Source organism: Pseudoliparis swirei, chromosome 9 (assembly GCF_029220125.1).
Source record: "Pseudoliparis swirei isolate HS2019 ecotype Mariana Trench chromosome 9, NWPU_hadal_v1, whole genome shotgun sequence".
Taxonomy (NCBI): domain Eukaryota; kingdom Metazoa; phylum Chordata; class Actinopteri; order Perciformes; family Liparidae; genus Pseudoliparis; species Pseudoliparis swirei.
The window spans coordinates 1,540,533-1,558,374 of NC_079396.1; the positions used below are offsets into that span (position 1 = coordinate 1,540,533).

Below are 17,842 nucleotides of genomic sequence, written 5' to 3' on the forward strand. Positions count from 1 at the left end.
AATGTATCATGATGTATCATGATGTATCATTATGTAACATAATGTTTCATAATGTATCATTGTGTATCATAATGTATCATAATGTAACATAATGTATCATTGTGTATCATAATGTATCATAGTGTATCATAATGTAACATATTTCATAATGTATTATTGTGTATCATAATGTAACATAATGTATCATAATGTATCATTGTGTATCATAATGTATCATAATGTAACATAATGTATCATAGCGTATCATAATGTAACATAATGTATCATTGTGTATCATAATGTAACATAATGTAACATAATGTATCACAGTGTATCATAATGTATCATAATGTAACATGTTTCATAATGTATCATTGTGTATCATAATGTAACATAATGTAACATAATGTATCATAATGTATCATAATGTATCATTGTGTATCATAATGTATCATAATGTAACAATGTATCATAATGTATCATTGTGTATCATAATGTAACATAGTGTAACATACTGTATCATAATGTATCATTGTGTATCATAATGTAACATAATAGATAGATAGATAGATAGATAGATATATACTTTATTAATCCCCAAGGGGAAATTTGTCGAGTCAGTAGCAGCAACACACAAGAATAAAAATAAAAAAAAAAATAATAATAAAAAAAACACACAAAATATAAGAAGGGTTAGGGTGATCTGGCAAGAGGTGAACTGTTGTAGAGCCTCATAGCCGTCGGCAGGAATGTTCTCCTGTATCTCTCCTTGTGGCAGCGGAGCGTGAGGAGACGTCTGGAGAAAGTACTCCTCTGTCCCTGTAGGAGGTGGTGGAGAGGGTGGTCCGGGTTGTCCAATATGGACACCAGTTTCTTCAACGTCCTCCTCTCCACCACCTGTTCCAGGTGCTCCAGCTGGCAGCCGATGATGGAGCCAGCCTTCCTATGCGGCTCCGATGCTGCTCCCCCAGCAGACAATGGCAAAGTGCAGCACACTGGCCACAACCGACTGGTAGAATAACTCCAGCATCTTGCTGCACACGTTGAAGGATCGAAGCTTTCTCAGGAAAAAGAGTCGACTCATCCCCTTCTTGTACACAGCGTTGATGTTGGCCTTCCAGTTCAGTCGGCTGTCGATGGAGACACCCAGGTACTTGTACTCCTCCACCATGTCCACGTCCACTCCCAGGACACTCAGAGGTGTAGGAGCTGTCGCCCTCCTCCTGAAGTCCACCACCATCTCTCTGGTCTTGGCCACGTTCAGCCGCAGGTGGTTCTCATCGCCCCACTTTACAAAGTCACTCACCACTGCCCTGTACTCCTCCTCCCGTCCATCCCTAATACACCCGACCACTGCAGAATCATCAGAGTACTTCTGCAGATGGCATGACTCCGTGTTGTACTGGAAGTCACTGGTGTACAGGGTGAAGAGGAAGGGAGACAGAACAGTTCCTGTGGGTTTCAGCATCACTGACCCCCGTTCCAGACAGCACACGGCCCATTCTGACAAACTGTGGTCTGCCTGTGAGGTAGTCAGTGATCCAGGAGATGGTGGACGCGTCCACACCGGCCACCCGCAGCTTCTCACTCAGCAGCAGTGGCTGGATGGTGTTAATGTAACATAATGTATCATAATGTATCATTGTGTATCATAATGTATCATACTGTAACATAATGTTTCATAATGTATCATTGTGTATCATAATGTATCATAATGTATCATTGTGTATCATAATGTAACATAATGTAACATAATGTACCATAATGTATCATTGTGTATGATTCTTGCCTTTTTATTTGTGTCATGCACTGATGACCCATGTGCCTTTAATTCCTCGCCCCACACACACTCACACACAGACACACACCCTCTCACACACACACACACACTCCTCACCTCCTTGGCGTCGTCCGGCTCCCCGTGGTTCAGAGCCGAGTAGAGGATCATGTACTGCGTGGCTCCGGGTGCCGAGGCCCAGCTCACCCTCAGGGTGCTGTAGGACTGAGGGGTCACCTCCAGGTCGGCGGGCGTGGCCAGGGGCACTGGGTGAGGGGTGAGGAGAGGAGGAGAGGAGATGTCAGAGGTGGGGTGTGGTTCTAAAAACTTTACAATCTTGTGACATCTCATCGTTTGTGTAAAATTAGAAGAAATGCCCTCCAGGAGTAGAGACACGAGCAGGACGGTGGACACCAGGTCCCAGTGACCTTTGACCCCGACACACATGTGACTCTTACGTGTGGTGACGGTTCCTCTGAGCGCCACGCCGACGTTGTCCTCGTACACCGGGAAGACGGACACGTGGTACAGCGTCTGGGAGGAGAGGCCGTCCAGCAGCACGGAGGACTCCGAGCCAGACAGCACCACCTAGTGGTGAGGAAGAGTAATAACTATATTTATACAGCATGGAGGACTCTGAGCAGCACCAAGAGGGGGGAGGGAGGGAGAGAGGAAGAGGGGAGAGGAGGGGATATAGGGGGGTTGAGAGAGGATGAGAGAGGGGGAGTGGAGGGGAGAGAGGGAGAGGAGCGAGAGAGGGGGAAAGAGAGGGTGAAAGAGGCAGAGGAGAGAGAGAGGAAGAGCGGGAGAGGGAAAGGAGTAAGAGGGGGAGAGAGAGAGGGGGAGGAAGAGAGGGAGAGAAAGAGGGGAGAGAGAGAGAGAGGGGGAGAGGGGAGAGAGAGGGGAGAGAGAGGAGAGAGAGGGGAGAGAGGGGAGAGAGAGGGAGAGAGAGGAGAGAGGAGAGAGTGAGGGGAGAGAGAGGAGAGAGAGAGAGGAGAGAGAGAGGAGAGAGGAGAGATGGAGAGGAGAGAGAGAGAGAGAGAGGGGGAGAGACAGAGGGGGGAGAGAGAGGGAGAGGAGAGAGAGGGGGGGGAGAGACAGAGGGGGGAGAGAGAGGAAGAGGAGAGAGAGAGAGAGAGAGGAGAGAGAGAGGGGGGGGGAGAGACAGAAGGGGGAGAGAGAGGAAGAGGAGAGAGAGAGAGGGGGGGGATGCCTATGCACAACCACAGAACACTTGTATTTTGACATCGTAAGACTCTGGAAACACAGACCGGACCAAACCGGTCAATAATGAATCCCCGGGTTCTGACCTCCTGTGGACTCGGCCCCTCGGCGCTGTGGTAGACGACCCGGTGCTGCCCGACCGGCTGGGAGGGGTTGATCCAGTGGAGCCGGACCTCCCTGGAGCCCAGGTCGGAGAAGCGGAGGTCGGTGGGACTCGGGTAGGAGAGGGCCGGGTCGGCCGTGGGCTCAGGCTCCATTCCTGGTGACGAGGAACAAGATGTTCAGGGTTTGAAGAACACAATTACCTGCATGAATTCAGTCATTCCCTACACACCACCCAGGGAGCTCTATGTAGAGGACGATGTAGAGAGCTCAACATCAACAAGGACAAATCTATCATAAAAATACATAGTTTAAGCTATTGTATTCCAAGTTAGGTTGAGTTCCCACTGGGAAGTATTAATGCACGGTATGCTGCATGTTTAGGGGCTTTAATTGTGAAAGGTAACTATTAATGCAGGTTATACTGTATGGTTTAGGGGCTTTTATTGTGAAAGGTAAGCATAAATGCAAGGTATACTGCATGTTTAGGAGTTTTTATTGTGAAAGGTAAGCACTAATGCAGTGTATACCGCATGTTTAGGGGCTTTTATTGTGAAAGGTAAGCAGTAATGCAGTGTATACTGCATGTTTAGGAGCTTTTATTGTGAAAGGTAAGCACTAATGCAAGGTATGTTGCATATTTAGGGGCTTTTATTGTGAAAGGTAAGCAATAATGCAGGGTATACTGCATGTTTAGGGGCTTTTATTGTCAAAGGTAAGTATATTTTGATTAACTAATTAATGCAAAGTACTCGTTTAAAAAAGGTGTGTGTCTCTGCGTGTGTGTGTGTGTGTGTGTGTCTTACGCTTGGAGATGCCGCGCTCCTTGATCTTCCCACACAGGACGTGCACCAGCCTCGCCAGCAGCCGGCTGAGCAGCGGGAAGTCGTTGACGTTGTAGACGTTCAGGTCCAGCGGCTCCGACGCCACCTGCCTCAGCTCGGCCTCGTCGGCGTTCTTCACACCTGGACGACGCGTAGGGTCTGGAAACAGTTCCACGTCGCGTCCTCTCCTAAGCCCCTCCCCTTTCTTACCCACGGCGATGATCTCCACGCCGGCGCTCTTCAGCCGGCTGGCGGCGGCGACGGCGTCGTCCTGAGACTTCCCGTCGGTCAGCAGCACGAGGAAGAAGGGAGCGCCCGACCTGGCGCCCGCCGCGGGGTTCATGTTCTCCTCCATGACGTGGAGCAGCGCCTGGCCTGAGAAACAGGAAGCCAGCATGGTTCACAGAGCGATGCCGCAGAAGAACCCTAAAAACCAGGGTTGAAAGGTTCTTTGTGGAACCAGAAATATTTTTCTCAAACTAAAGGTTATTTGTGTACCTGTAAGAAGGTGTTCCTATGGGCGTACCTGTGAGGTGTACCTGTGGAGGTGTACCTGTGGAGCGTGTACCTGTGAAGGTGTTCCCTATGGAGCGTGTACCTGTGAAGGTGTTCCCTGTGGAGCGTGTACCTGTGAAGGTGTTCCCTGTGGAGCGTGTACCTGTGAAGGTGTTCCCTATGGAGCGTGTACCTGTGAAGGTGTTCCCTATGGAGCGTGTACCTGTGAAGGTGTTCCCTGTGGAGCGTGTACCTGTGAAGGTGTTCCCTGTGGAGCGTGTACCTGTGAAGGTGTTCCCTGTGGAGCGTGTACCTGTGAAGGTGTACCTGTGGAGGTGTACCTGTGGAGGTGTACCTGTGAAGGTGTACCTGTGGAGGTGTACCTGTGAAGGTGTACCTGTGGAGGTGTACCTGTGAAGGTGTTCCCTATGGAGCGTGTACCTGTGAAGGTGTACCTGTGGAGGTGTACCTGTGGAGGTGTACCTGTGGAGGTGTACCTGTGAAGGTGTACCTGTGGAGGTGTACCTGTGGAGGTGTACCTGTGCAGCGTACCTGTGGAGGTGTACCTGTGGAGGTGTACCTGTGCAGCGTACCTGTGAAGGTGTACCTGTGGAGGCGTACCTGTGGAGGTGTACCTGTGGAGGTGTACCTGTGGAGGTGTACCTGTGCAGCGTACCTGTGGAGGTGTACCTGTGGAGGTGTACCTGTGCAGCGTACCTGTGAAGGTGTACCTGTGGAGGTGTACCTGTGAAGGTGTACCTGTGGAGGTGTACCTGTGGAGGTGTACCTGTGGAGGTGTACCTGTGGAGGTGTACCTGTGGAGGTGTACCTGTGAAGGTGTACCTGTGCAGCGTACCTGTGGAGGTGTACCTGTGGAGGTGTACCTGTGGAGGTGTACCTGTGGAGGTGTACCTGTGAAGGTGTACCCTATGGAGCGTGTACCTGTGGAGGTGTACCTGTGGAGGTGTACCTGTGGAGGTGTACCTGTGGAGGTGTACCTGTGAAGGTGTACCTGTGGAGGTGTACCTGTGGAGCGTAGCTGTGCAGGTGTACCTGTGGAGGTGTACCTGTGGAGGTGTACCTGTGAGGTACCTGTGAGGTGTACCTGTGGAGGTGTACCTGTGAGCGTACCTGTGGAGTTGTACCTGTGGAGGTGTACCTGTGGAGGTGTACCTGTGGAGGTGTACCTGTGGAGGTGTACCTGTGGAGGTGTACCTGTGGAGCGTACCTGTGGAGGTGTACCTGTGGAGGTGTACCTGTGCAGCGTACCTGTGAAGGTGTACCTGTGGAGGTGTACCTGTGAAGGTGTTCCCTATGGAGCGTGTACCTGTGAAGGTGTACCTGTGGAGGTGTACCTGTGGAGGTGTACCTGTGAGGTACCTGTGAAGGTGTACCTGTGGAGGTGTACCTGTGGAGGTGTACCTGTGGAGGTGTACCTGTGGAGGTGTACCTGTGCAGCGTACCTGTGGAGGTGTACCTGTGAAGGTGTACCTGTGGAGGTGTACCTGTGAAGGTGTACCTGTGGAGGTGTACCTGTGAAGGTGTACCTGTGGAGGTGTACCTGTGGAGGTGTACCTGTGGAGGTGTACCTGTGAAGGTGTACCTGTGAAGGTGTACCTGTGGAGGTGTACCTGTGGAGGTGTACCTGTGAAGGTGTACCTGTGGAGGTGTACCTGTGGAGGTGTACCTGTGGAGGTGTACCTGTGGAGCGTACTTGTGGAGGTGTACCTGTGGAGGTGTACCTGTGGAGGTGTACCTGTGGAGGCGTACCTGTGGAGGTGTACCTGTGGAGGTGTACCTGTGGAGCGTAGCTGTGGAGGTGTACCTGTGGAGGTGTACCTGTGGAGGTGTACCTGTGCAGCGTACCTGTGGAGGTGTACCTGTGGAGGTGTACCTGTGGAGGTGTACCTGTGGAGGTGTACCTGTGAAGGTGTACCTGTGGACGCGTAGCTGTGGAGGTGTACCTGTGAGGTACCTGTGGAGGTGTACCTGTGAAGGTGTACCTGTGGAGGTGTACCTGTGAAGGTGTACCTGTGGAGGTGTACCTGTGCAGCATACCTGTGAAGGTGTACCTGTGAAGGTGTACCTGTGGAGGTGTACCTGTGAAGGTGTACCTGTGGAGGTGTACCTGTGAAGGTGTACCTGTGGAGGTGTACCTGTGGAGGTGTACCTGTGCAGCGTACCTGTGGAGGTGTACCTGTGGAGGTGTACCTGTGGAGGTGTACCTGTGGAGGTGTACCTGTGCAGCGTACCTGTGAAGGTGTACCTGTGGAGGTGTACCTGTGGAGGTGTACCTGTGGAGGTGTACCTGTGCAGCGTACCTGTGAAGGTGTACCTGTGGAGCGTACCTGTGGAGGTGTACCTGTGGAGGTGTACCTGTGGAGGTGTACCTGTGGAGGTGTACCTGTGGAGGTGTACCTGTGGAGGTGTACCTGTGGAGGTGTACCTGTGAAGGTGTACCTGTGGAGGTGTACCTGTGAAGGTGTACCTGTGGAGGTGTACCTGTGGAGGTGTACCTGTGGAGGTGTACCTGTGGAGCGTAGCTGTACCTGTGGAGGTACCTGTGGAGGTGTACCTGTGGAGGTGTACCTGTGGGCGTACCTGTGGAGGTGTACCTGTGAGGTACCTGTGAAGGTGTACCTGTGGAGGTGTACCTGTGGAGGTGTACCTGTGGAGGTGTACCTGTGGAGGCGTACCTGTGGAGGTGTACCTGTGGAGGCGTACCTGTGGAGGTGTACCTGTGAAGGTGTACCTGTGGAGGTGTACCTGTGGAGTGTACCTGTGGAGGTGTACCTGTGGAGGTGTACCTGTGGAGGTGTACCTGTGCAGCGTACCTGTGGAGGTGTACCTGTGGAGGTGTACCTGTGGAGGTGTACCTGTGGAGGTGTACCTGTGGAGGTGTACCTGTGCAGCGTACCTGTGGAGGTGTACCTGTGGAGGCGTACCTGTGGAGGTGTACCTGTGGAGGTGTACCTGTGCAGCGTACCTGTGAAGGTGTACCTGTGGAGGTGTACCTGTGAAGGTGTACCTGTGGAGGTGTACCTGTGGAGGTGTACCTGTGCAGCATACCTGTGAAGGTGTACCTGTGAAGGTGTACCTGTGGAGGTGTACCTGTGAAGGTGTACCTGTGGAGGTGTACCTGTGCAGCGTACCTGTGGAGGTGTACCTGTGAAGGTGTACCTGTGGAGGTGTACCTGTGAAGGTGTACCTGTGGAGGTGTACCTGTGAAGGTGTACCTGTGAAGGTGTTCCCTATGGAGCGTGTACCTGTGGAGGTGTACCTGTGGAGGTGTACCTGTGGAGGTGTACCTGTGAAGGTGTACCTGTGGAGGTGTACCTGTGCAGCGTACCTGTGGAGGTGTACCTGTGGAGGTGTACCTGTGGAGGTGTACCTGTGGAGCGTACCTGTGGAGGTGTACCTGTGAAGGTGTACCTGTGGAGGTGTACCTGTGGAGGTGTACCTGTGGAGGTGTACCTGTGGAGGTGTACCTGTGGAGGTGTACCTGTGCAGCGTACCTGTGGAGGTGTACCTGTGGAGGTGTTCCCTATGGAGCGTGTACCTGTGAAGGTGTACCTGTGGAGGTGTACCTGTGGAGGTGTACCTGTGGAGGTGTACCTGTGGAGGTGTACCTGTGGAGGTGTACCTGTGGAGCGTACCTGTGGAGGTGTACCTGTGGAGGTGTACCTGTGGAGGTGTACCTGTGAGGTGTACCTGTGGAGGTGTACCTGTGGAGGTGTACCTGTGGAGGTGTACCTGTGGAGGCTACCTGTGGAGGTGTACCTGTGGAGCGTACCTGTGGAGGTGTACCTGTGGAGGTGTACCTGTGGAGGCGTACCTGTGGAGGTGTACCTGTGAAGGTGTACCTGTGGAGGTGTACCTGTGGAGGTGTACCTGTGGCAGCGTACCTGTGGAGGTGTACCTGTGGAGGTACCTGTGAGGTACCTGTGCAGTGTACCTGTGAGGTGTACCTGTGGAGGTGTACCTGTGGAGGTGTACCTGTGAGTGTACCTGTGGAGGTGTACCTGTGCAGGTGTACCTGTGGAGGTGTACCTGTGCAGGTACCTGTGTAGGTGTACCTGTGGAGGTGTACCTGTGAGGTGTACCTGTGGAGGTGTACCTGTGAGGGTGTACCTGTGAGCGTACCTGTGGAGCGTACCTGTGAGGTGTACCTGTGGAGGTACCTGTGAGTGTACCTGTGGAGGTGTACCTGTGGAGGTGTACCTGTGAGGTGTACCTGTGGAGGTGTACCTGTGAGGTGTACCTGTGGAGGTGTACCTGTGGAGGCGTACCTGTGGAGGTGTACCTGTGGAGGTGTACCTGTGAAGGTGTACCTGTGGAGGTGTACCTGTGGAGGTGTACCTGTGGAGGTGTACCTGTGAAGGTGTACCTGTGGAGGCGTACCTGTGCAGCGTACCTGTGGAGGTGTACTTGTGGAGGTGTACCTGTGTAGGTGTGTACCTGTGTAGGTGAATACATGTGTAGTGGTGTACCTGTGGAGGTGTACCTGTGGAGGTGTACCTGTGGAGGTGTACCTGTGAGGCGTACCTGTGGAGGTGTACCTGTGCAGTGTACCTGTGAGGTACCTGTGGAGGTGTACCTGTGAAGGTGTACCTGTGGAGGTGTACCTGTGGAGGTGTACCTGTGAAGGTGTACCTGTGGAGGCGTACCTGTGAGGTGTACCTGTGAGGTGTACCTGTGGAGGTGTACCTGTGGAGGTGTACCTGTGAAGGTGTACATGTGGAGGTGTACCTGTGAGGTGTACCTGTGGAGGTGTACCTGTGGAGGTGTACCTGTGAAGGTGTACCTGTGGAGGTGTACCTGTGGAGGTGTACCTGTGGAGGCGTACCTGTGGAGGTGTACCTGTGGAGGTGTACCTGTGGAGGTGTACCTGTGGAGGTGTACCTGTGGAGGTGTACCTGTGGAGGTGTACCTGTGGAGGTGTACCTGTGGAGGTACCTGTGGAGGTGTACCTGTGAGGTGTACCTGTGGAGGTGTACCTGTGAGGTGTACCTGTGGAGGTGTACCTGTGGAGGTGTACCTGTGGAGGTACCTGTGGAGCCTGTGGAGGTGTACCTGTGGAGGTGTACCTGTGGAGGTGTACCTGTGAAGGTGTACCTGTGGAGGTGTACCTGTGGAGGTGTACATGTGGAGGTGTACCTGTGAGGTGTACCTGTGGAGGTGTACCTGTGAGGTACCTGTGGAGGTGTACCTGTGGAGTTGTACCTGTGAAGGTGTACCTGTGGAGGTGTACCTGTGAAGGTGTACCTGTGCAGCGTACCTGTGGAGGTGTACCTGTGGAGGTGTACCTGTGGAGGCGTACCTGTGGAGGTGTACCTGTGGAGGTGTACCTGTGAAGGTGTACCTGTGAGGTGTACCTGTGAGGTGTACCTGTGAGGTACCTGTGGAGGTGTACCTGTGAAGGTGTACCTGTGGAGGTGTACCTGTGAAGGTGTACCTGTGCAGCGTACCTGTGAAGGTGTACCTGTGGAGGTGTACCTGTGGAGGTGTACCTGTGAAGGTGTACCTGTGGAGGTGTACCTGTGGAGGTGTACCTGTGGAGGTGTACCTGTGGAGGTGTACCTGTGCAGCGTACCTGTGGAGGTGTACCTGTGGAGGTGTACCTGTGGAGGTGTACCTGTGAAGGTGTACCTGTGGAGGTGTACCTGTGGAGGTGTACCTGTGAAGGTGTACCTGTGGAGGTGTACCTGTGAAGGTGTACCTGTGGAGGTGTACCTGTGCAGCGTACCTGTGGAGGTGTACCTGTGGAGGTGTACCTGTGGAGGTGTACCTGTGGAGGTGTACCTGTGAAGGTGTACCTGTGGAGGTGTACCTGTGGAGGTGTACCTGTGGAGGTGTACCTGTGAAGGTGTACCTGTGGAGGTGTACCTGTGAAGGTGTACCTGTGGAGGTGTACCTGTGGAGGTGTACCTGTGGAGGTGTACCTGTGAAGGTGTACCTGTGGAGGTGTACCTGTGGAGGTGTACCTGTGAAGGTGTACCTGTGGAGGTGTACCTGTGGAGGTGTACCTGTGGAGGTGTACCTGTGGAGGCGTACCTGTGGAGGTGTACCTGTGGAGGTGTACCTGTGGAGGTGTACCTGTGGAGGTGTACCTGTGGAGGTGTACCTGTGGAGGTGTACCTGTGGAGGTGTACCTGTGGAGCGTAGCTGTGGAGGTGTACCTGTGGAGGTGTACCTGTGCAGCGTACCTGTGGAGGTGTACCTGTGGAGGCGTACCTGTGGAGGTGTACCTGTGGAGGTGTACCTGTGGAGGTGTACCTGTGCAGCGTACCTGTGAAGGTGTACCTGTGGAGGCGTACCTGTGGAGGTGTACCTGTGGAGGTGTACCTGTGAAGGTGTAGCTGTGGAGGTGTACCTGTGGAGGTGTACCTGTGGAGGTGTACCTGTGCAGCGTACCTGTGCAGCGTACCTGTGAAGGTGTACCTGTGGAGGTGTACCTGTGGAGGTGTACCTGTGGAGGTGTACCTGTGCAGCGTACCTGTGAAGGTGTACCTGTGCAGCGTACCTGTGAAGGTGTACCTGTGGAGGTGTACCTGTGGAGGTGTACCTGTCCCTGTGGAGGCGTACCTGTGCAGCGTACCTGTGGAGGTGTACCTGTGGAGCGTAGCTGTGGAGGTGTACCTGTGGAGGTGTACCTGTGGAGGTGTACCTGTGGAGCGTACCTGTGGAGGTGTACCTGTGGAGGTGTACCTGTGAAGGTGTACCTGTGGAGGCGTACCTGTGGAGGTGTACCTGTGGAGGTGTACCTGTGGAGGTGTACCTGTGGAGGTGTACCTGTGCAGCGTACCTGTGGAGGTGTACCTGTGAAGGTGTACCTGTGGAGGCGTACCTGTGGAGGTGTACCTGTGGAGGTGTACCTGTGGAGGTGTACCTGTGAAGGTGTACCTGTGGAGGTGTACCTGTGGAGGCGTACCTGTGGAGGTGTACCTGTGGAGCGTAGCTGTGGAGGTGTACCTGTGGAGGTGTACCTGTGAAGGTGTACCTGTGCAGCGTACCTGTGGAGGTGTACCTGTGGAGGCGTACCTGTGGAGACGTACCTGTGCAGCGTACCTGTGGAGGTGTACCTGTGGAGGCGTACCTGTGGAGGCGTACCTGTGCAGCGTACCTGTGAAAGTGTACCTGTGGAGGTGTACCTGTGCAGCGTACCTGTGGAGGCGTACCTGTGCAGCGTACCTGTGGAGGTGTACCTGTGGAGGCGTACCTGTGAAGGTGTACCTGTGGAGCGTACCTGTGGAGGTGTACCTGTGGAGCGTACCTGTGGAGGTGTACCTGTGGAGCGTACCTGTGGAGGTGTACCTGTGCAGCGTACCTGTGAAGGTGTACCTGTGGAGCGTACCTGTGGAGGTGTACCTGTGCAGCTTACCTGTGAAGGTGTTGCCTCCCTTGTATCTGAAGCCCCTCACGGCCTCCAGCAGCTGCTCCTTGGTGGTGAAGTTGTTGAGCTGCCACTCGGTCCGGGGCTCTCCGCTGTACTGGGTCAGCCCTGCAATACACACAGCGGCCAGCAGGGGGTCACAGACTCTTCATGAAGACACGTCTCCACAGCTGGTCGCTGAGCCTCACAAGGGGACAGGTAGGGGCCGATGAGAGAGACTGAGACTGGACACCTGGCAGGTGATGCACATCAGAAAGAGAACAATGTTTCCCCAGTCCAGAGTATTAGTCGCAAAATCACTAAGCAGTATAAAAGTCATAACAATTGCTGTTGCATTAAAAAAAGAAAATACTCACACATCATCCGCGTCGACTTTTCGCTTCATTTGCGTCAGTCGCGCCTTAGAGGGGGCGGGGCTTATCTCCGTGGAAACAATTATCATGTCCTTTATCCAGCATGAAGAACTAACCACTAGTTCTGCTTCATACTTGTTGAGGACATCCCACTGAACGTCTAACACCCTCGTGTTCGGGTTTTATAACATTAATATATATATAAATATATATATATATATTCATACATGACATCACCGTAGGCTCACACAGCTCGGTGACCTTCACCTCTCGTCTGAATGTCTCTCCAGCTCCACTAGAGCAGCGGTTAGATCCTAAGGAGCAGCTCGAGGCTGATTGGTTTTAGCAACTCTTTGTCAGGCAAAGTTTTCGCCAAAGTTGAAATATAATTTGTTTCCGCTTTGCGTAATCCGCGTCACCGCCCCCCCACTCGGCCGCTCACCGATCTGAACGCGGTCGGGCCCGATGTGGAAGGGCGTTATCAGGCCCTCCAGGAAGTCTCGGACCCGCCTGAAGTTGGTGCGCCCGATGCTCCAGGAGCCGTCCACCAGCAGGACGATGTCCGCCGCCGCGCCGCTGTCACACTCGAACGGTTTCCTAGGAGACGCACCTGGACACAAGCAGGAGAGCACGAGGTAAACAGAGACTTTAGAACAAAGGGACACTGTCGATGAGGCTCGTGGAAGGAACATTGTCCCAGTGACCCGGGGGTCAGAGGTCACCTGTCACCGGTTGGGTCTTCCGGGGTTTCTCCTCGGCTTCTCCGCCCTGCTCCTCCTTATCCTCCCCTTTGGACCGATCCCTCTTTCTGTCCTTCTTCCTCTTCCTCTTCTCCTTGGTGGTTTTCTCTTGGGCCTCGTCAGGGGGCTGAGAGGGGGTTTCTATGGCTGGGGGCTCTGGGGCAACAAGCACAGGGGCGGGGGGGGGGGGGGGGGTTAGGGTTAGATAAGCAGAGACAAGGAGCAGAAGCTTAAAGTAGAACATCGGACGCAATGACGTCTTTTTCTTTGGAAAATAGATGAAATGTTCACCAATACCCCCAAAAAATAAATAAACCCCAACGCCCCCAATGGCCCAATGCTCCACATGACCCAACGCCCCCAATGACCCCAATGACTCAATGCTCCACATGACCCAACGCCCCCAATGACTCAATGCTCCACATGACCCAACGCCCCCAATGGCCCAATGCTCCACATGACCCAACGCCCCCAATGACCCACATGACCCAACGCCCCCAATGACCCCAATGACTCAATGCTCCACATGACCCAACGCCCCCAATGCTCCACATGACCCAACGCCCCCAATGACCCAATGACCCAGTGCCCCAGTGCCCCGGGCCCACCGTCCTCCTGCTTGTTTCCTGTGTTCCAGCCCGTGTTGCCAGGCTGTCATTACTGTGTGCGTCACAGAGCGCGTTGGTGTGAATACAGCAGACTGCACTTACTGTACAGCAGCTGGTTCATCATCATGTTGTTATGACGACAGGGCGCTGAACATCAGAGCTCGGCTTTTATGAACTTCACCAAACAGACAAACAGATTCATACCTGGAACAGAAACGCTGAGAGATACGTCTCGTTGGTGGTCATGAACAGTTAATAGGAACTAATATCTTATAGTAATAATGTTTGGTTTCAATTCATTTAGTTAAGAGGACTAGGATGAGGTTTCATATTGATTCTCATTATGTCCCTGAGATGTTCCTCATTGTCAGTGTTTTGTTTTATTTTGTTGATTAAAATCTATCTTATTGTTTTAGTTAAATGTAAATGTCATCCTCATTATGATTTTACATCTTTTATGACTAATTGTTCGTGGCCTCAGCCCAGAATGAGTGACTGGCTGAGCAGGAACGTGCCACCCATCATCATAGAGTCACCTGGTGGACCCACATGTTGTACTACCTGTAGTAGCGGCAGCAGTGGTGGTGGTGGTGGTGATGGTGGAGTCTGGATACAGAACCGTGGGCAGGCCTGCCAGAGCCTCCGTCACATCGTCCGGGTCTCCTGACCCCGACCCGCCCGGCAGCGTCTTCTTCCTCTGCACCCGACTGCCGCTGCGGATCGATTCCTCCTCCCGCAGACCCTCCACTGGAAGGAGGAGGGGGGGGGGTCACACGTTATGGGTTATCAATATCAAGTCATGTGAAAGTCAATAACATGACTGATCCGATGTGAGGTCAAAGGTCAGATTGTAAAGCTCTCTGTGCAGGAAATATAGATATAGGAAACATCAAATCTTTTTTAAAGGAAACCAATATACTGCAAATATCTGATCCATAACCCTCAGTCCTCAATAGTCACTCCCCTCTAGACAGAGAGAAGCGATCGCTCTGCATCCGGCTGGAGGTTGGAGCTCCTGCACGGGCCAGGACTTGAACTGAAGCTCAGACAAGATCAAACCAACACCAACACCTTTATAGATGACGTAGTTACTGCATCTAAAAGGACACCGAGAAGACCAGGGTAAGGAAAACAGCCATGCTAGCTACATGCTAACAGGCTTATTTATATTCATAAACCAAAGTCTTGGACAAATAGAAATGTTAACCTGACGATTGCGCCATACGTGAAAAGGTAAGGGAATACCTTCACGTGGAACGTCTGAGACAGATTTCATGACTAACTACCCAATAGTTATAATGCAAATGCTACATTTTGATGCTAATATGTATGTACCTTTACGTAATACAAATATATGTACAGTATGTATATGTATAGAAGAATATGCTTCATGTGTTGAAGCTGCATTCTCTCTCCTGACCACCAGGGGGCTCCTCTGGTCTATCCTCATGAGATTTATTTTGTGATTTTTTGTTTTCCTGCTAAATGACTTTAAAAAACAACGTATGAGTAAAGACAATATTTAAAGTGTTGCTTTTTGTGGAGGAATAAAATTGATGAATTGATTAAATCCACTTGTTCGTGGAGGCTGAGTGTCGGTGTGGCCCCTGCTGTGAGGTCACACTGGACATGGTGTACGATGTGACTCTGGCCCTTTGGCTGCTTCACTGGATCCTGTCGCCCAATCCTTGCCTGGAGTCAACGGACAAGGTCAAGGTCAAGCACAACGAATCAAGGGCGGCATGTCGGAGGGGAGAAGTGATAAGTAGCGGCCCGTGGGCGTTGGAGCAGAACGGGAAACGAGACGCTGACTAACATCATCATTCCAGAGAGAAGCAAACGTCCACATGAGCAGACAGCAGTCCTGCCTGGACTCGCTCCACCTGGTAACCTGCTGTCACCACCGGCCTCTCCACCGGCTCACCTCCACCGGCTCACCTCCACCGGCTCACCTCTACCAGCTAACCTCCACCGGCTCACATCCACAGATAAAATCCTCCCACCTTCTCGTGGTAAACAACAGTCAGTTATTATGGGGTGTGTGATTGTTGCCGGGCAGATTTACAACCCACGAACACGCTGGCCTCCAGTAAGTATACACAGGGACTTCAAACAGAGGCTCAGCCTGTAATCCAGACACGCTGGTATTTAGACCGCTGTGTGTGTGTGTGGGGGGCTGCACACTCCAAAAACAATGTCAAAAATCTTCTTCTTCCTTCTCTTCTTCTTCTTCCTCCTCCTCCTCTTCTTGTTCTTGCCTCTTCTTCCTACTCCTTTTCTTCTTCTTGTTCTTGTACTTCCTCCTCTTCTTGTTCTTTTCCCTCTTCTTCTTCATAAAAACGGCCTTGACCTCAATACGCTCTTGAAGGTCATCTACCTCCACCCACTACCTTCTCTCCTCTCAGCCAACCTTCCTCCTCCTTACTTCCTCCTCCCTCCTCCCCCTTCCATTTCCCTACTTCCTCCTCCCTCCTCCCTCCTTACTGGTGAACCTCCGCTTGGCGATGAGTCTCTCGGTGGTCCCGTTGAGCAGGAGGACCTGGAGGGCGTATTCCTGGCCGGAGTCCAGCCCTGCCACGGTGGCCCGGCCCCGCGTGGTGGTCAGCATCAGCTCCGGCTGCGGCACCTCTGGAGGACGAGAGGAGGGACACGGGGTTACGCCTGAGGGGAAAGCGACGCTCTTCTTTTAGTCTGCATGGAAGCAAGAGAGAGTATTTCAGTCTGGAGTTGAGGTCATTTCACTTTTTTTACGACAGAACTCAAAACGCAGCGAATGAAACCATCACTGCATGAAAGCTGCACACAGAGTCATGAACTCAAAGAGACTCAGTGACAGAGTCTCTACTCTGGTGTTCCTCGTGAAATAGAATCATTGAGCGTTGTACAGTCACAAGAGGGACTTTAATCCTTTCCTTTGCATTCGATTGGACCGCTGAGAAGTGGGCGGGCTTTGAATGTGGCGTCGTCTGGAGCTGCAGAGGAAGCTCAGAGTCTCAGTTTGGTAGATTGCTGTGTGGTCATGATGTAATTGGTTATAATTTAGTTTTACAGGAGTAATATGACTACAGGAAGAAAGGGATGTTGCTGGCTTTTGCACATATTGTTAAATCGGTGCACCATGTGACCCGGGATGTAGGCTGAAAGAGATAAATAAATAGGAATTGAATGCATTACAACTCCATCATTAGATGAGTTCAGTTCATGAACATTGAACAGGATTCCTGCGACGTAGGAAAGTAAAATCCTTTCTCGTGTTCTGCTGGCGTGAGGAGGTGGTTCCCTCGTTTCTCTCCCGTCTCTCCGTTCTCACAGGATCAGACGATGATTCATCGTTGTGACCAACCGGCCGCCGGGCTGCCGTCAGCAGAGAGGTCACCTGAGTCACCTGAGTCACATGGAGAGGCCTGCGATGCCCGTGTTAATCATAATAAAGCAACATTAACGCCGCCGCGTCGCGTGCACAATGACGGAGGAGTTCTTTCTAAGCATAACGGCCAGAAAAGCACATTTCCAGATCAATACTCACACACGTCGGTTATAATCACACCAAGATTCATCGTGTCAAATGTGCAGAAAGGTTTTATACTTTACAGTCAGAAATGTTATAACTGTATAGATAAACTTTTTTTATGAGGTTATTTTTCCTTTTCCATGTTTGTTATTATGTCCCCTGAATTTCTAAACGTCTAATAACATATAATTAAAAACGACCGTACAGATGCTCGCATTCAAACGGCGTCTGCACACGTAAAAGTAAACAGCATTTATCTGGAATAGAATGCTTTCTTTTTGAGCACAGGGAAGAATAAAGGAATACAGGAACAAAGGAATACAGGAATAAAGGAATACAGGAATAAAGGAATACAGGAATAAAGGAATTAAGGAATACAGGAACTAAGGAATACAGGAATACAGGAACAAAGGAATACAGGAATAAAGGAATACAGGAATAAAAGAATAAAGGAATACAGGAACTAAGGAATACAGGAATACAGGAACAAAGGAATACAGGAATAAAGGAATTAAGGAATACAGGAATAAAGGAATACAGGAATAAAGGAATTAAGGAATACAGGAATAAAGGAATACAGGAACAAAGGAATACAGGAATACAGGAATACAGGAATAAAGGAATACAGGAACTAAGGAATACAGGAATAAGGGACTAAATGAATACAAGAATAAAGGAATTAAGGAATAAAGGAATACAGGACTACAAGAATAAAGGAATACATGAATAAAGGAATAAAGGACGACAAGAATAAAGGAATACATGAATAAAGGAATAAAGGACAACAAGAATAAAGGAATACAGGAATAAAAGAATAAGACACTGATGCCCCTCCC

The 17,842-nt window shown here is 51.5% G+C and overlaps 1 protein-coding gene across 5 annotated transcripts in view; it reads right to left on the minus strand.

The window, feature by feature from the left end:
- Positions 1–17,842, minus strand: part of LOC130198882 (collagen alpha-1(XX) chain) — a 43,314-nt gene that overhangs the window by 20,551 nt on the left and 4,921 nt on the right. For all 5 annotated transcript variants that reach the window (XM_056421950.1, XM_056421948.1, XM_056421949.1 and 2 more), the window contains 10 exons: positions 15,980–16,123; positions 14,057–14,242; positions 12,870–13,043; positions 12,590–12,757; positions 11,783–11,902; positions 4,117–4,281; positions 3,889–4,047; positions 3,067–3,239; positions 2,215–2,344; positions 1,877–2,022 (listed from right to left, as the gene is read on the minus strand). In XM_056421950.1, coding sequence (XP_056277925.1) covers positions 1,877–2,022; positions 2,215–2,344; positions 3,067–3,239; positions 3,889–4,047; positions 4,117–4,281; positions 11,783–11,902; positions 12,590–12,757; positions 12,870–13,043; positions 14,057–14,242; positions 15,980–16,123 — 1,565 coding nt within the window. The remainder of the gene's footprint in view (positions 1–1,876; positions 2,023–2,214; positions 2,345–3,066; positions 3,240–3,888; positions 4,048–4,116; positions 4,282–11,782; positions 11,903–12,589; positions 12,758–12,869; positions 13,044–14,056; positions 14,243–15,979; positions 16,124–17,842) is intronic.